The sequence below is a fragment of the Aspergillus ambiguus genome (assembly GCF_047715705.1).
Source record: "Aspergillus ambiguus strain CBS 117.58 unplaced genomic scaffold BDV59scaffold_15, whole genome shotgun sequence".
Taxonomy (NCBI): domain Eukaryota; kingdom Fungi; phylum Ascomycota; class Eurotiomycetes; order Eurotiales; family Aspergillaceae; genus Aspergillus; species Aspergillus ambiguus.
This window is the reverse complement of record NW_027395528.1, coordinates 484860-501606: the sequence shown is the minus strand read 5'-3', so window position 1 is coordinate 501606 and position 16747 is coordinate 484860. Positions and strand designations below refer to the sequence as shown.

The 16747-nt window shown below is 44.4% G+C and overlaps 4 protein-coding genes across 4 annotated transcripts; 3 read left to right on the top strand and 1 right to left on the bottom strand.

The window, feature by feature from the left end:
- Positions 1 to 1590: 1590 nt before the first annotated feature.
- On the bottom strand, positions 1591 to 3752 carry BDV59DRAFT_207854 (dihydroxy-acid/6-phosphogluconate dehydratase; the record flags this gene model as incomplete). The annotated part of the gene is made up of 4 exons (XM_073695086.1): positions 1591 to 2778; positions 2978 to 3189; positions 3250 to 3662; positions 3745 to 3752. The coding sequence occupies 4 exons, from the start codon at positions 3750 to 3752 to the stop codon at positions 1591 to 1593; spliced, it is 1821 nt and encodes a 606-aa protein (XP_073548162.1).
- Positions 3753 to 3990: 238 nt separating this feature from the next.
- Positions 3991 to 4843, top strand: BDV59DRAFT_201968 (SDR family NAD(P)-dependent oxidoreductase; the record flags this gene model as incomplete). Its single annotated transcript, XM_073693931.1, has 2 exons — positions 3991 to 4735; positions 4800 to 4843. The coding sequence occupies 2 exons, from the start codon at positions 3991 to 3993 to the stop codon at positions 4841 to 4843; spliced, it is 789 nt and encodes a 262-aa protein (XP_073548161.1).
- An 8717-nt stretch (positions 4844 to 13560) lies between these two features.
- BDV59DRAFT_30344 (uncharacterized protein) lies at positions 13561 to 14056 on the top strand. Its single transcript, XM_073696160.1, has one exon. The coding sequence runs from the start codon at positions 13630 to 13632 to the stop codon at positions 13969 to 13971; it is 342 nt and encodes a 113-aa protein (XP_073548160.1). The 5' UTR covers positions 13561 to 13629; the 3' UTR covers positions 13972 to 14056.
- A 1551-nt stretch (positions 14057 to 15607) lies between these two features.
- On the top strand, positions 15608 to 16657 carry BDV59DRAFT_178134 (uncharacterized protein). Its single transcript, XM_073689723.1, has 2 exons — positions 15608 to 16118; positions 16171 to 16657. Exons 1-2 carry the CDS (start codon positions 15916 to 15918, stop codon positions 16517 to 16519), a joined length of 552 nt encoding a protein of 183 aa, XP_073548159.1. The 5' UTR covers positions 15608 to 15915; the 3' UTR covers positions 16520 to 16657.
- The last annotated feature ends 90 nt before the right edge of the window (positions 16658 to 16747 follow it).

The window sequence follows — 16747 nt, the reverse complement described above, 5'->3', positions numbered from 1 at the left end:
GGTTCAATGTAGGTAACTCTTGCTGTACTCGAGCTCGAAATACCTCCGAGCTTTATGCGAAATCAAGTTTTGGCAGTATATCAACCTCTGAATAGATACTGGTAGACACACCATAGGACTCTCGTAGCGAGGCTGGCCATGGATGAACGGAATGGCCTTCGCCACAATCCCTTCTGCTTTTATAAATAAGGCATCTCCTTTCCGAGGGGTCCAGCCATGATTTTCATTCTTGCCTTCTTGCCCAAGCTTGGCTGTCCAATGACATGACCCTCTCTACTCTCAGCTTCATGCTCTGTGTGAATCAATCATTTTTCGGTAAGCAGTGATGGCGCTATCTGTATTTGGTTATGTGGATACTCAGTCGACCATTGCATCTACGGAGTACTCCCAACCTTCCACCGATCGGCACCATCTGACAGGAGCTCCTCTTTTGATTGGCCGTACGGGCTTTAAAAACACGAGGCTCTGCTAAAAAAAAGTCCAGCCTCTATCCGAGCCTTTGTTCGCTCGGCCGCGGACAGGGTGCGGTTTCTACAGTAGATGAGGGCGAGAGTTTCGTGGCGATTGCGGCCCCGATACCCCAATCATCGCTGCTGCCGCGCTTGGAGTACTTGACAGGTGGAATATCAATTTGTTTTGGGCGGCGGTGACGAGGACTATCTCGACGCTAGGAAGGCTCTGAAAAGAAAGAGGAGCAATCATCTAGGAGCCTGTATCGCAATGAGAGGAATTCTCCATTCGCTTCTTCTATAGACAGCATGAGTGGAACAGCCTGCTAGGTAAATCTTATATCCCAGACACGATCAAGGAGCCACCAGTACGTATATATTTCGAGGGAGGGCATTTACTGAGAAGTCTGGTGATGGGCAACGCCTTTTTTTAGATGAAAGGGCGCAATAAAATGAATGATGCAAAGCAAACCCCCCTTTGGAGAAAAGATTTGCATGTGGACCTAAAGAATCCTTCTGATGTATGCCATTAATGCTGGTTGTATCATGGATCTCGGGCATACAACTTCATCGGACATCAATTAGCACCGGGTAAAGCCTCAGGGAACAGGAACGCCCGTATGAGCGGCATCACTCGAATCTAGATTGAGCATATGCCTTATAAGAACCGCTTTTAAGTATAGATTTTCATCTCTTGCTGCTTTATATGCCAAAGACATATTTGCTGGGATAGAATCTCCGATGCTGTTTTTTTGGTACGGAGTCAATACCTTAACACTTCGGAGAAGGGAGAAATGACTGTAGGGCGGAGCTTAGTTTTTTTACGTCCTAGATTGTACTTCCTTCTGTAGCATGCTGGCAGAAAGCTGGGATTTATCTTAAAGCGTACGATCCTAAGGGGGAGTAGATTCATCGAGTTACGATTTCAGCACCTCAGTAATGACCACACGTACGACACTAAGCATTAACCATTAATAGGTGACTTCAAATTGGGGGGCTAGGTTCGAAATGAGATCTGCACTCCTTTACTTTGTGCTACAGGTAAATGGGAAACAGTAAACAGGCATCAATATACTCCCACGCGCACTGAGCTCTACACGTGTCAGGAATATCTAGCAGGCGGTATATGCTACACAATCATCTACGGGCCAACGGCAGTCAAGAAGTCGAAATCAGCACCCTGGTGTGACTGATTGACTGTCCGTTCATAGAGGCCTCTATAACCACGACGTGTTTTCCTTTGCAGCCACGGCGATGACTGATCTCCCTCCATGCTCATCAATATTCTCTTTCTTTCTGTAATACGAGCCTGCAACTCCTCTTCGCTGATCAACAGCTCAAGTCTTCGATTCTTCAGCTGGAGCTCAATCATATCTCCAGTTTGAACGACCCCAAACGGAGAGTCTGGGATGCCTGACTCAGGTGAAACGTGTAGAAGGATTGTCCCTCCTGCTGTCCCTGACATTCGGCCATCGGAGATCCGAAGCATATCTGTCACTCCCTCCGCGCCTAGTTTCCGTGGAATTGGAATCATTCCTGCTTCCGGCATCCCTGGATTCCCGATCGGGCCGATACCCTTGAGAACCAGAACAGAATCACCCGTTACTTCGAGACTTGGGTCGTCAATTCTGAGGGCTAAGTCTTGCGAGTTCTCGAATACAACTGCCTTGCCTTTATGGTGAAGAAGGCGTTTGTCTTTAGAGGCGGAGGCTTTGATCACCGCTCCGTTAGGGGCCAGGTTTCCGTAAACTACTGCCAAAGATGAGGAAGGGTATAACGGCTCAGAAATAGGCCGAATGATCGAGCGTGAGTATTCAAAGTCTCGAAAAGGGGTTCGATCCAGTACTTCACCCAAGTTTTCACCAGTGATAGTTCGTGCGCTCAAGTATAGCAACGGGCGTAAACGGTTCAAGAGACAAGTCATTCCGCCTGCGTTGTGGAAGTCGGTCATATAGTTCTCTCCACTCGGTTTCAAATCTACCAGAAGAGGAGTATTTTTGCCAATCAAATCCAAATTCTCCAATTTGAACTTGCCGTTGAGAAGTGGATGGCGGTTAACCATCGCCATCAAGTGGACCATAGCATTAGTTGATCCACCAATTGCTTGAAGAATAATCGCAGCGTTATAGAAGGACTCTGCAGTAAGCAGTGTTTGTGGGCTTCTATTTGCCTTAGTCGCAGAAACGGCGTTTGCGCCAGTTTGTTCCGCAATTCTCAGTCGAGCCGCAGAGACAGCTGGCGCGGAGGCGCCCTGAAGGGGGATCAAGCCAAGTGCTGCAGTAATACATGCCATTGTGCTTGCAGTTCCCATCACGCCGCATGTTCCGATCTGGGGACGGAATAACAATTAGTAACCCTGATTCAGAGAAGCTTATCGTCGAGAGGAATGAGAAGAGCAAAATGGGGAATGTCAGTGAAGACAGACAAATGAAATGGGTGAAGAGATGGGAGTGGCTGAACCAATATACAAAGGTCACACCATGACCATCTACCAATCATGAATTGCTGCAAACTGGCGTGATACATACCGTCGGAGCAAGCTCCTCGTTGACACCTATGATCTCCTCCATATCAATCCTACCAGCCCGGTAAGACGCCCAGTTATTTCGGCAATCCGTACACGCTCCAATGCGCTTGCCCTTATGGCTTCCCGGCATCATCGGCCCCGTTAGGAGTGGAAGGATTGGTTTATTCGCGGAGATTCCTCCCATTATCTGTGCTGGGACAGTCTTATCACATCCTGACCATGAAAATTAGCGTGAGCTCGCTCCATCAATGGTAACACAGGGAGAGAGCTTGCCTCCGATCATGATGCACGCGTCAACAGGCTGAGCCTTGATCATCTCCTCAGTATCCATGCTCATCAAGTTTCGCAAAAACATGCTGGTTGGGTGCGAAAATCCTTCGTGCAAGCTAATCGTGGGAAATTCGATGGCGATTCCTCCATTTAAATGCACTCCTCGCTTTGCCGCTTCGATGAGCTGAGGGGCGTTTGCATGGCAGGGGTTGAAGCCCGAGTTGGTGTTGATGATGCCAATAATAGGTCGAGACAGGGCATCTTCAGAATAGCCAAGCGCCTTGATGAAAACTTTCCGGAGAAAGAGAGAGAAGTGTGCGTCGCCATAAGACGTGAGTCCTTGATGGAGACCAGAGCCTGTGTCTAGAGCCTGCGAAAGATCGTAATCCCTTTTGATCGCGTTCGATTCTGTTGAACTGGTCATTCTGCCTAAGTCGTTGGCGGGGTGGAGTTTGGGCGAAGTGAGATTCTCCACTCCCGAAGTTTTCCAGAGGCTACAGCGTCATGGTATATATCATGCTCATTCTTATGATTTAAGCATTTGGTCCTCTGGCGGTTGAGAGTTCGGATACTCCGCAGCAAACGGAACGGCTCCATACCGTACACGGAGGTCATCCGTCACCTCCTTCCGTTGTAACAAACCGCGAAAACGAGTCCCACTAAGTCAGTATATAGTCGGGATTCTCACAGCGATCATGACTTTCACCTACACTTTCTCACGGTACAGTTTGATTACTTTGAAATATGTTACAACTGGACGGCAAGGTCGCTTTGGTCACTGGTCTCGGCCAAACTAGTGAAGATGGCTGGGGCATCGGAGCCGCTATCGCAATGAAGCTCTCACAACAGGGAGCAATTATCTTTGGTGGAAATCGCACCTTGGCTGCTGCTGAAAGAACGAAATCCCGCATTGAAGCAGAGGGCGGTACATGCCATGTTCATCAAACGGACGTCACCGATCTCGCATCCACTAAGAGCCTAGTCGATGCTTGTGTCGAAAGGCACGGTAGAATCGATATATTAGTGAACAATGTTGGCAAATCAGAGCCCGGATGTCCAGCTACCATAAAAGAGGAAGTCTGGGATCAACAAGTGGATTTGAATTTAAAAAGCATCTACCTTACCACTCATTTCGTTCTCCCCGTCATGGAAAAGCAAGCGACAGGTGGCGTGGTGATTAACGTGTCGAGTATCGCCGGGCTCCGCTACATTGGAAAACCCCAAGTTGCCTATTCCGCCACCAAGGCTGCTATTATGCAGTTTACCAAGGCAACTGCGGTGATCTACGCGGACCGTGGGGTCAGATTGAATACAATCGTTCCTGGGTTGATCTACACGCCATACACTCGCGCTCTTGCCAAACGGTACGCCCCCGAAGGCGATGAGACCAATTATATGAAAATGCGCGATGAGCAAGTGCCGATGAAGAAGATGGGAGATGCGTGGGATGTTGCCAATGCAACAGTTTTCCTTGCCGCAGATGAGTCACGTACGGCAAGCCATTGCAGCCACTCCGCAACAATAGAATATCTCGCTAAGTCCCTTCACCGCAGCTGCCTCTGCTTACCATTTTCAGTTAAATAGAGATTCTATATAATTTGATTGGTCATACTATCTCGTACAGAGGTCTTTCTTTTCTATATAGTAATCTCGCTCTCTCTCTTTCCCCCTTCCTTTCTTTTTATCTATCATGGCTTCTTCAAATTCTGGCCGGAAGGCAATCAATCTTAAACCATACAAAGACCAAATTCTTTTATTATATTCATCTTATTTATCAGTCAATTCTATTCTTACCTATATTCAGGACAAGTATAGCTTCCAAATCAGCAAGCGTACGCTTGAAAATCGTCTTCAACAATAGGGTGTTTATCGGGAGAATCGTACAACTAGTTCTAGTTCTCTTCTTCACGCTCGAATCCGTATTCTATTCTTTTAGGTTAGATTAGAAGACCGAGAAATACTTCAAGTTCTAGAGAAAGAAGGATATTCTATCTCTAGTCGTACGCTAAGGCGTTTATGTATAAATCTTAGTCTTTATCGACGAACTAAGGATCCTATTACTCAACAATTATAGAGAGAGGAGATTCTCAAGGTTCTCGTATAAGAAGCAGAGAAAAGAATTATCTAAGAATATAGAAAAGAGATACTCCATCGGTATATCCGAAATAAAGACTTTATTATTAGACGGTAAGATATCTTCCTTTCTTTTATACATTTACTAATAGATTTAGTGATCATCTTTTCTCTACTTATAAGACTGTTCTTCCTGACGCTATATAATATCGCAAGTACGATCTCCAACAAAAACGTAGCGAATATATTGTACCTAGGCCGAATTATATTTAATCAGTTAATAGCTATCTTAAATTGGAGCCGTACGGGATCGAAATCTATACAGCAATTAATATATACTCTCGCTATATTATATAGATCTACTATAGGATTATAGCTCGTACAGCAGTCAGTATTCTTCGTCAGTATCTAGATACTATAGAAGATATACGACTATAGCTATCAAAAATTCGTTCTAATCAGGGCTTAGAGATAACTCTTTTCTAATTTACTTATTTCTAGCTTCGACGTGTACAAGAGCCTAGTCTCTAGCTTTTATACTATTAGTTTTCTAGCCGAAGTACAGAGAATCAAAGAATTAAAGCTTAGTAGGAATAGCTTTCCAAAACTACTTTATTTAAATAGCGAGTAAGTTTTCTTTGATTTTTATACAAGATATATACTAATAAAATTAGATATACTTTGCTTCTCTAAGAGAAGACGGTGTATTTTCTAAATTATCTCTAGTAGATTAGATTGCTTTATACGCTATTTATATTTCTCTCCTTTGTATAGAGGTCTACCAATATATTCAAACATAGAATATATATCGAATCCGACAGTAACTAAAGCATCTAAACTTAGTTAAAGGTAAGCCGTATATACTTTATTATTATCCTCCAGAGAATATTCAGAATTATAATTACCTAGTTAATGAGCCTACTCTATAACAGCTAAAACAGGATATATAGGAATTTAGTATAGTTCTATTCCTTCTTCTTCTTATACAAAGCTAATAGTTTACTTTTCTTTAGATCCTAATGAATATCTACCTAAAGAAACTCTGAAATTTTGTTGTACAGCCCTTCGGAGACTTCAGTTTAACCCTAATAATCTACTGCCTATTTTACTAGCTAATAAAAGCACATCTTTTTGTACAACCTATATATAGCTTCGTCACATTATTATCACACATATTGAACGCCACATAGAGCCTTTCTTAGCACTATCTATTCGGCCAATTGGTGCACTAAATTGGGAACCTGAAGTGGCGTGAACCTGTACGACTAATATCTGGACATTCTTTTTCTTCTTCTATCCGTCTTTGTACAATAGGACTACTAATAAAGGTTCTGACTCTTCTCTTTTCTTTTTATATTTATCTCGTATATTCTGAAATATCTTTATCTTAGATAATTTTTTGCGAAATAACTGGTGTATGTTATTCTTCTATTTCTGAATATTCAGATTGTGGTGCTACTCCTCCTGAGATATATGATTTGACTGATTCCTCTCCTTCGGTATCTTGTACATCTTATACGCCTCTAATATTAAATACAAAACCGGCAATCTAGATATCTTAGCAATTCCTAACATATCTATATATAGCAGAAGATTCTTAGCAAACTAGACGATAGCCAATCTCTATATATAACCGATAATTAGCTTTAAATTCCCGGCCTCTATCGTATAAAGCAATCGTTATTTTTTATTTTCTAAAGACGGAAGAAGAAGAAAAAGAAAATCCTATTCTTAAAAAACTTAGTATATTTCTTAAATATTCTGTGGAGACATAGGCTAATAGTTATAAAGTAAGTTAAAATTAGAATTTAATCTTGTACGATCAAATCTCTCCACGATTTTATCCAGAATAATTTTTTTCAGACCAGCCTTCGATATATACAATAATCTAATAATATCTTTTGACTTGCCACCAATATTAATAAGAAAATACTAGTCTATCTTAGCCAAACTACGGATAGTTATTAGGTAATAAAGAATTTTCTTTGGAAGTGGTTTGACTCTTATATAAATAGGACTAAGTAAGAATACCAGATCTATCTAATTATTAAGCGTCCGTTATATAAAGGCAAGAAGGTTAAGCTTAAACTAGTAGATAAGAAGAAGGGAATTTCTATAAAGAAAGAGAAGAAGGTTAGAATTAAAAAGGAGAAGAGCAGCGTACAGGATAGATCTAATCTTTTACCTAGACATCTACCTTCTAGACAGACCCCAAAGCGGCGCTATTCAGTAGATACTTTTAGTAATTATCCTTATTGTATAAGAAGAAGTTATATCTTAGATAAAGAAGATAAGCAGAGAATTCAGGAATATAGTCTAGGGTTTTATAATCTTTAGAAGATATATAATAGAAAGAGAAAACTATTTAGTTATTAGATACTTAGTCGTTAGTTATGTTATTATATTAGTTAAATCTTATCTCTCTCACTAACTATTACTATTATTACTACTACTACTACTACTACCACCACTATGTCGTACGTATCTTTTCATCATATTTCTATCTTATTAAAGACTTCTAGTATCAAGATATTTATCCAGTAAGCTCGTACAGCTTTAAAAATAAATACTAATATATATTTTAATAGTGCCTCTTGTTCTGCGCGTAGCCCCAGCCACAATAATAATAATAATCTCCCTCCTCCTACTATAAGTATAACTTCCTGGTTCCGCTGTATATATAAGAACCTCCCTCCTAGCCGCAATCCTATCTTACCTACGGGTAGACATAATCTTATAGACTGCTTTATATATATACGACTCGGTCGTCAGCTTCTCGCCCTTCCGGGGGTTAATATAGAGTTTAATCGTGGCAGGGTTATACCACATTAAATTAAGAGCCGACGTTAGTTATATATCCATACTCTTCTTATTTAGTTACGTGGACGTACGTTGCTGGTACCCTATATTTCCTGCCGCAGAGAACTAGGTAATTATACATTTCCTGAATGTCGCCACGTTCTAGGCGCGTTCGGCGGAATATACGCCAATTATAAATAGCCGGACTAGGTAGTCCGTTGCTCTGTATGTGATAAGAATTGGGTAGACATTGCGACGCCCGGCGGGTCAGCCATACAATATAGAGAAGGAGGCCAGGCGCTTCTTAGTTCCTCTTAGGGTAATCCAATTAACTTAGAAAAGAAGAAGGGAGATAAGGAGAATCCCATTAAACTCTAGGTAAGCTAATTTTTCTTTCGTACAGTACACCTGCACCTACACCTACCCTACCTAGCCACATAGGGTTGTCTATGGCACCTAAGTAAGACGGCTTGCACCTTTACGAGATACTCAGGATAAGTAGCCAATTGGTAAAACCAAGCAAGTCATACAGCTTCAATATAGCTTCAATGTGGCGTCCAGGATAACCTTCGATAGGGATTCTGCCGGCAGAAATTTGGCCTTTCGAATTGTTGCGGAGTGGCCGCAATGGCTTGCCGTAGCCCATCCGTATGCCCCGCCTGGAAATTGCTGCGGGACTCTTCCGCCACTTGATATACAGTATCAAGGGAAAGCCAACCGCTCTTGAGCACATTGGAACTGATGCAACTTATCCACCTTCAGCTCTAAAATATCAATACTACGCCGCGATAAATCACACTGCGCTTAAACCTTCATTTCTCTCGTTTCCAACATTTGAGCTAAATTTCTACATCCCAAATATCTCTCGTCTTCCTGTGGCTGTAAAGTGACTTTGGTTTTTATTGGTGTTCTCTCTCTGAGCACTCATACAATGGAATCAATTAGTCCTTTTTAAATTCCGTTCGGAAATTACCGACAACCACAAACAAAGATTTATTACTAAACTCAAGAATTGAAAGACCTGCCCTGCGTGAAAGGGGGGTCGTCTGCTGGTTGGAAGACCTAGCTTGACCCAGCCCATCGAGCGGAGCAAGGGTCTCAGATCTCACTTGTCAGTCTCCACGAAATATGGCGGATTTTCGGAATACCAGACAAGTCCTGAACCTCACCAGTAAGTAATGGACGATCAGCTCACGTACGACGAGGCCTAATGCCTATCCCCGCATTGTGACATCAACCTACATATTCCCCTGTAAGGAAGACCCTGATGCGATTCGACTTCGAAGTGGATGCCGAGGACGAGTATAGGTATGATTTCCAACTACTGCGTTGATCTCAGGAGGGGGGTGGACTCCCGTCCTGGCGTAGCATTCCAGTTGTACATTATTGGAGTGCGTGGCGCGTAAATGTGTATATTGTTGACACCTATTGCATGAATCTCAATTACTAAGAACCGAAGGCTCCAGCGTTCAATCAATTAATGGTAATCGATAGAAAAAGTAGATCTAACACAAACCCAGCAATCAATGGGACATCGTGGCCGAAGAACAAGGGGACACATGTTGAACATCCCTGGGGCATTGATGCCCAAGAACCAACACTATCATGAACTCCCACAAAGCTGTTTGTCACGACAATAGTAAGCGACTGTATGTGTAGGAAAACAATAGTGGATGGCAAAAGATTTAGTTTCCTCGAAGGATGGAAGAAGAGTTAAGCGTTTGAAGCTTACGGACTCTTTCGGACTGATGATGATAAACCTTTGAAGAATGTATACATAACTTGCTGTAAGAAGTAGGTGGTATCACGCAGTAAAACCATGGCCTTTCCCACCCACTTTTTCCTGCAATCTACTGCGTAATCAACATTTGAACATTTGAACACAGTGGTCTTCTGGTATTGCCTTTATATCAATATATATTTATGAACCTCTGCTATCCTACGGCGAATATTGATCAGTTATACCCTTCTTCACCGACAGACCATCCCTAGTCTGACTATCAGTGTTCAGCACTGACTGCTCGCCTACTGCATACGTGGTCTTTACCAGTCCTAAGACTCCACGTGGGCACTAGTTGATTGGTAGCTTTGAAGAAAGGGGCAAGTATCTGCCGTATTGTCAGAGTCAGACTAAACGGCTGTGAGCGGTGTCCGATTATGTACTTACTGACGTATTCCCTGGCTACAGGGCTGAAGTAAATGGATTGTTGTCAACCGGAAAGACCAGTAATTACTGCCAAGGCTCAACTAGCCATACAAAATCGTGGTGTGATCCAGCCTCAGCACCTCACAGATAGTCACACCGCCAGCCCAGGAATCAGCCTCGGAATAGAGGTCGGAATCCAGGGTATAAAAGATGGCCAATTTAGCAGTAGATTTAGAGAATTCAAGTCCCTGCTACAGTCCAGAATATAGTGGAATTTACATAATATTACCGACAGCCGCATTTCCCACAGGTAGCTACGAGAATACTAGAGCTAAAAATAAATCTAACCGATAAAAGAGGATAAGACTCACATAGTAGGTAAAAATAAATAGAGCCCTTTGGCTAGATATTAAGAACCAGACTATAACTAGCATGTTTCGATTGTAGATAAGATTAGGGGGAAATGAAGCCCGCTTTTTAGCCCGTATCTGTACGCTTCAATACTACCTGCTCCTAATCCTGCGATAACCCGGCCCCCGATTAAGGCTCTCGATGAAGGAAGTAACCTATAGATAAGAGAGCCAGGTTCAAAAATCCCTAAGCCTAATAAAAAACCCCACTTTGTCGGGTATAATATATATAGCTTACTCTATATTATCTATACTACCGCAAGTATAAATAGATATAAACTCACGCACTAGCCTATATTTTTAGGAGATTGGAATTAGTTAGTAATACAAGGGATTGTAATAGCTAGAATTATTTAATATTATGAAGGCGACTTTAGTATTGGTGTGCTCTGCACCAGAGCCTTTTTGAGTTGGACTTATCAATGACACGCAAAGCATTGTGGAATATAGACCAATTGTTATTAATAGTGACTGTTGAAATGGCGGATATTAATACACTTGGTTTGCTATATCTAGAAAAGATCGTTCTGCACCTTCTTCTATTCTGTCTGGAGATACTGTAGTATAAAGAGCTGAGTGGCCGGAGGAACAGAGTCCTCCACTCTCTAATTCAGCTCCCATACTTCAACTCGAAAGGGACGTGGTCTTCGGGCATATAGGTTAGCTCCGGTGGCTAATAGCTAGTATATATGAGGATAAGCGCTATGCAATTTCAGTAGGAAATAAAAATAGAGGGCGCTTCAATTTCCAGAATATCGAGATACGTAAGGGAAGAGCCGGTATATTCTTAGGCTTCCGACATATATAACGGGATAATTAAGGGACAAGACATTCCTCCAACTTTAGGCTGGTTTGTACTTTTAGCATTATTTGGATGCTGATGGTTCTTGCAAGAAGTCAAACATGCCTCGGCAGCCAACTAGGACTAGCTATGCAAATGGGGCCTTTCTGTATCTATTACTGCGACAATGACCTATGCAGGGTGCTTGTTGCGTATGTTATAATTCACAGAATAGTTAAGTCATGCAAGGGACAACCGAAAAGTATTAGAGACCTTAGCAATTACCATAATGTGCACAAGTAGCTATCCAATCTGAGCTATTTTATAATTATCCCTTGTTAGATGACCAGGCACATGAATGACCGGTTAGTCCGTATAGCGTATGCGGCAGACGGACCTGTGAAGCAGGCTCTTCCCATTACCCGAATCACTGAGCGTAATACAAAATTTATCAATCCCAACAAAGCAATGACGATTATAAAATAGAGCAACCTCTTTGGTAGCTACTCAGTAAAGAGGAAGCCCATCCGCTTCAACAAGCGGCTCTGGAGGCATTCGAGACAGACATATTTCGAGGCAGCCACATAGGGAGCGATGTGGATTTAAAAAATAAAAAATTAAAAAGCAGAATACTTGGCATTTTTAGTGCTGCTCAGACTAGAATTTGAAATGGAGGAATACATTGTCTACTATCCACTTGCTGGAATGGTGTGCAACATCTACGTGATGGGAAATGTAATACCACTGAAGAGAGACATTCTTCTAAGAATCAAAAAACAGGTCAGAGGTTCATATGGCAGAGATTATGTATTTAAAGAGCACTCCTGTGCTCAATCCCTTTGTACCTCCAGACAAATCGACACCCAGCCGCAGGGAGCGACAGCACCTATCTATCAGTCTACTAAGTATGTTCATGTTTCTCACCTTACTTTATAGACGGTATACCTGACAGACAATTCCCTAAGGTCATAGTCACTACGGTTCACGAACTGATAAGATGCAATTGGCGATTATCCTCACAGCCTTTACTGGCGTCGCGCTGGCATTACCAAGCGGGGAAATCTGGACGGTCAACAGCGTCGTACGGCGTGATACCAAATGTGACCAGTGCGTGGTAAGTCAATACAGTGCGATGTGATTTAAGAAACTTTTACATTGATACTGAGATGTTGCTATAGGACGGGAGTGGCAACTTCATCAAATTAATTGGGTGTGACGCATGTGTAAGTGACAATATTCGCTATCAGTGATGATAGAGTGCCTTGAAAGACTAAAGGGTTCGGTGAGGTATAGAAATTAGGCGAAATCGTGAGCCCCCCAAGTGACAATAACGATGAATTCTTGGCTTCATGATGTTTCGTGATGGGAAGATGATGTATTGTGCTGCGAGGTGATGCGAAATTTGCTTCACTTACTGTACTTCCTCACAACCTACGGAGAAGTGAATTTTTAGTAATGGACTTCACATCTAGTATCTACAAATGCCAGCAATAGCACAGACTGTAATCCGAAATTGATGCCGCGTTCTTGGGTACAGGGTTTTAAGAGCGTAGTACAATGTTGGTGGTAGTCCTAACAGGTTGTATAGACCCTGTTAGCAGGGAGTTTTGACACAACCGACAACGCAAGAGTCCCGTTGGATGGGTGGGACATTCATTAATGGCGAGAGGCCCACGCGGAATGAATTAGTCTCATGTGGATGGAATTATGTCCGATGAGGATTCTTCATTATGTCGCGGCCAGGGTGAATCAAGGGAGAGCATAGGGTGGACACATATCTCGTAAGATTGTTACCAATGACAATCTGATCTACCCTGTTTGATCATAATGTAGGGCGCACATAGCCATTGGCCCACAGGAAGCGTAGTACAAAATGCCGTCTCGGAGTGTGTCGCTTTCTCCCGGGAGTGAAGGAGCAACGAGCCTGGCAAAAGTCGGCAAGGTATCCTTGGAGGATCTCGGACGGAAAGAATTTTATCTAGATGTGCTGTACTACATTGTTTAACGAGGATCATCGTATCCCCTGATAGCACCGACATGAATCATGTATCATATGAATAGCAAGGTCTGTCCATTGCTGGTGGCATCTTTAGTCGGATCTTGCCCTTCCATGGCAAGTATAAACAAGGCCGCCAACAGCCCAAACGTGTCGTCTCCCACAACCGCGGCAAACCATGAAGCTCATCAACGTTATCGCCAGCCTGGTGTCGCTGGGAGGTGTTACATCTGCGGGCCGCCTTCATGCTGCCCATCATGGCCTGCTCCAAATCTCGCCGTCATTTTCCGGGGATGGAGTGTCAATGTATCCCGCCCTCCATCCCAGCCATGATGCGATGGACTTGAATCATTTAATCCCACAACTCAATGGGGACTTATACTTTAGTCAAGAAGGACATCGACGTGAGTACATAATTCACCCGATGCATGGTCTCGCTGCTAATCCTTCACAGCTGCCCTGCATGGTGCCAAACATGCTCAAATGCGGGCGAGCTACACCCGTCCTACGGTTACGCTAGAACACTCCAGCCTTATAGAGGAGGTCTCCTGCAGTGACAGCCAAATCCGCGTGTGTTTCGCCTCACACGAAGCCTTGGAGTTGGCCGAAACATCGTGGAAGCGAAATACCGACGCAGACTCGTTTAACCTGATCACCTACCATATCGGGTGCGGCCATTTGACTGGAGAATACCGCTCGTTCTTCCGTGCCAGTCGACCTGTGTTCCAGGATAAATGCGTAACGGTCGCAGCGGAGCTTCTTCACGAGCGCGATGCGATTCATGGAGGCGAGATCTCGTGGGGGACCTACATCGATCGACATATCACCAAGCGACAGCCGGTGAAAGGACATGTGCGTGCGGTGCGTTCAGACCGTGAGGTGGAAAAGAGCAAGAAGAACACAGTGAATTTAAATACAAACCCACAAGCCGTGAAAGACTTTTTTACTACGAATCACATCAGGACAGACGCGCCAAGCTCAAAGGTTCAGCCCATCAATTCTCTGGCTGCCGAGAAGGGCAAGGGTCTCTCTAAGAGATGGAATCCGATCAACTGGGTCGTGGATGGCATTAATTGGGTAATCAATGTGAGTGATGCTCTACTCATTCAAGTCACCTACTCACACGGGTTTCTTTAGAAAGCCCGGAATTTCATCAACACGACGTTCACAGTCATCAAGGGGTTGTTTCAAGCCGTGGTTGTGGCGGCAGCATTGACTGTCAAATTCATGATGGTGCCCTTCGGCTACCCATTCGACGAAGCCTACCATAATGACATCGTCTTCGACCACAGTATCGGCAGCAAGGGCATCAAAATCGGAACCGGCTTGGGCAAAATTTTGTCTGGGGTATCTAGCGGTGTGCAGGTTGCCGGGTCGTCCGGATCTGCTAGTCTCCAATGCGTGAGTTGCGGCGCGAAGGGAAACTTCACTTTCGACGGGAAGTTGCAATTCAATATGCAGAAGGGCATCCAACGAGCCGAGATCGCCTTCGACAATAACGACCCCTTTGTGCTAGACCTGATCCTGCAATTAAAGGCTGAAGGGACCAAGACACCAACCAAGCTGACCAAGACAAAGCCGATAGTGAGAGTCCCCCTGTCGCCACTAGCAATTCCAGGCATCCTGACCGTGGGACCCTACGTGTCAGTCGATGTAGCACTCAGTGTGTCCCTGGAGGCGAAGGGCACGCTCATAGCCGGCGCACGATTTCAACTGGAGCCGGGCCGCATAGCGTTCAATGCGACAGACAATACGAAAACGGTAGCTCGGGGCTTTAAACCGTCTCTCGAACCCGTATTTAACCTCCAAGGCAGCGTGGCTGCTACTGCGGATTTGGGGATCCCGGTTGGGGTCCAGGTTGGAATTGAGGTCCTCCAGGGCACCTATGAGACAAGCCTTGGAATTTTCACCACGCCATCTATCTATTTCACCGGCGAGATCTCTCACGGGGAAGGCAAGTATTGCAATGATGGAGTGGAACTCAAAGTTGGGTCCAAAATCAAAACCCACGTGTCGATATTCAAAGTCAAAGAAATCCCCATCGATAGCTTAGGGAAAACCTTCTTCGAGAAGTCGTTGGGGTGTCTGACGTAAGGCTCGCCCCATCCCCTGAGGGTTTCCTATCTTCCAGCCGCAGGGAGCTGATAAGCCTTACAGAAAAGACGGGTGGAAGTCGCCCCCGTCGAAAAAACGCTCCCAGGAGCAAACCTCTGCCGATGGCGAGAAGCTCTTCGCCAAGGTCTCCAAGTCCCTCGGAGGCAAGCTACCTTCACAGGAAATCGGCAAGGCGGCGAAGCCCGAGGTCATATTTAAGGAGGATCAAAATTATCAGCAGGCCAAGGAGGCAAAGAAAGGGCAAGATAATGGCAAACTCGTCCCGTTGCCCAAGACCCAAGGGTTCCGACTGGTCCAAGATGCGGACCGGACAACCACGCTGGTCTCTGGAACGGATGGTGGTCTCTATATGGTGGACAACAAAGGCGATTATGATATGAGCGCGCCCTGGGGTAGCCTAGATGTCTCCAAGGATATCTTCAACTATGACGTGTTTGGCAGACTCCTCTACGCGAATGTCTCCCGCATCGCGAACAAAATGAGACTGCCGGTGCGAATGATCGAAGTGGGCGTTGCCTCCGCGGATTATATGCCTAAGGGTGTAAGGGCTGCGTAGGTCGAACTCCGTGTAGTTAAAGGACCACATACTGACCTTGTCTAATAGGCCCCTGTCCCTTGTGAAGAAGAATGACCGTTCCGAGCTTTTTGCTTTTGCGCTGAACGTCACAAGTCCTCATTCGGGAAAGACGACCGAACAGACCTGGTATCCGACGGTATGCAGAGCTCGGAAGGGACTCAGACTCTATGTAGCCAGATACTTAATCAACTCGGAAGGAGCAGCTAGTCTTGACGAAGAAGAGACGAAACACAATAGTGCAGTGGGTGCGGCCATTGCAGGTCCAAGGGCGTATAAACTAGACCGAATTGATCTGGGATTGGACAAAAAAAACACCAAGGTCTGCCGCACCGTGAAGCTGGTCACTCACCTCAAGGCTGCGGCCCAGAAGAAATAGACATAGAACTTGTGGCCAGGAAGGATCGGACTGGGGCTTTTCACTGCGACTATTGATCTTTAGATGACCCGAGAAATCCGGGGCTTTGTCTCATAGCGGCAATCTGAAGTTGGGGATAATACGAGTATTTCAATATAGGGCTTTTCTCTTAGTCGAGTTGGCAAATCACGGGTTTTAGGACCACCACCCAACAGGATTCCACGAATATCTAATAAGCACCATTCGATA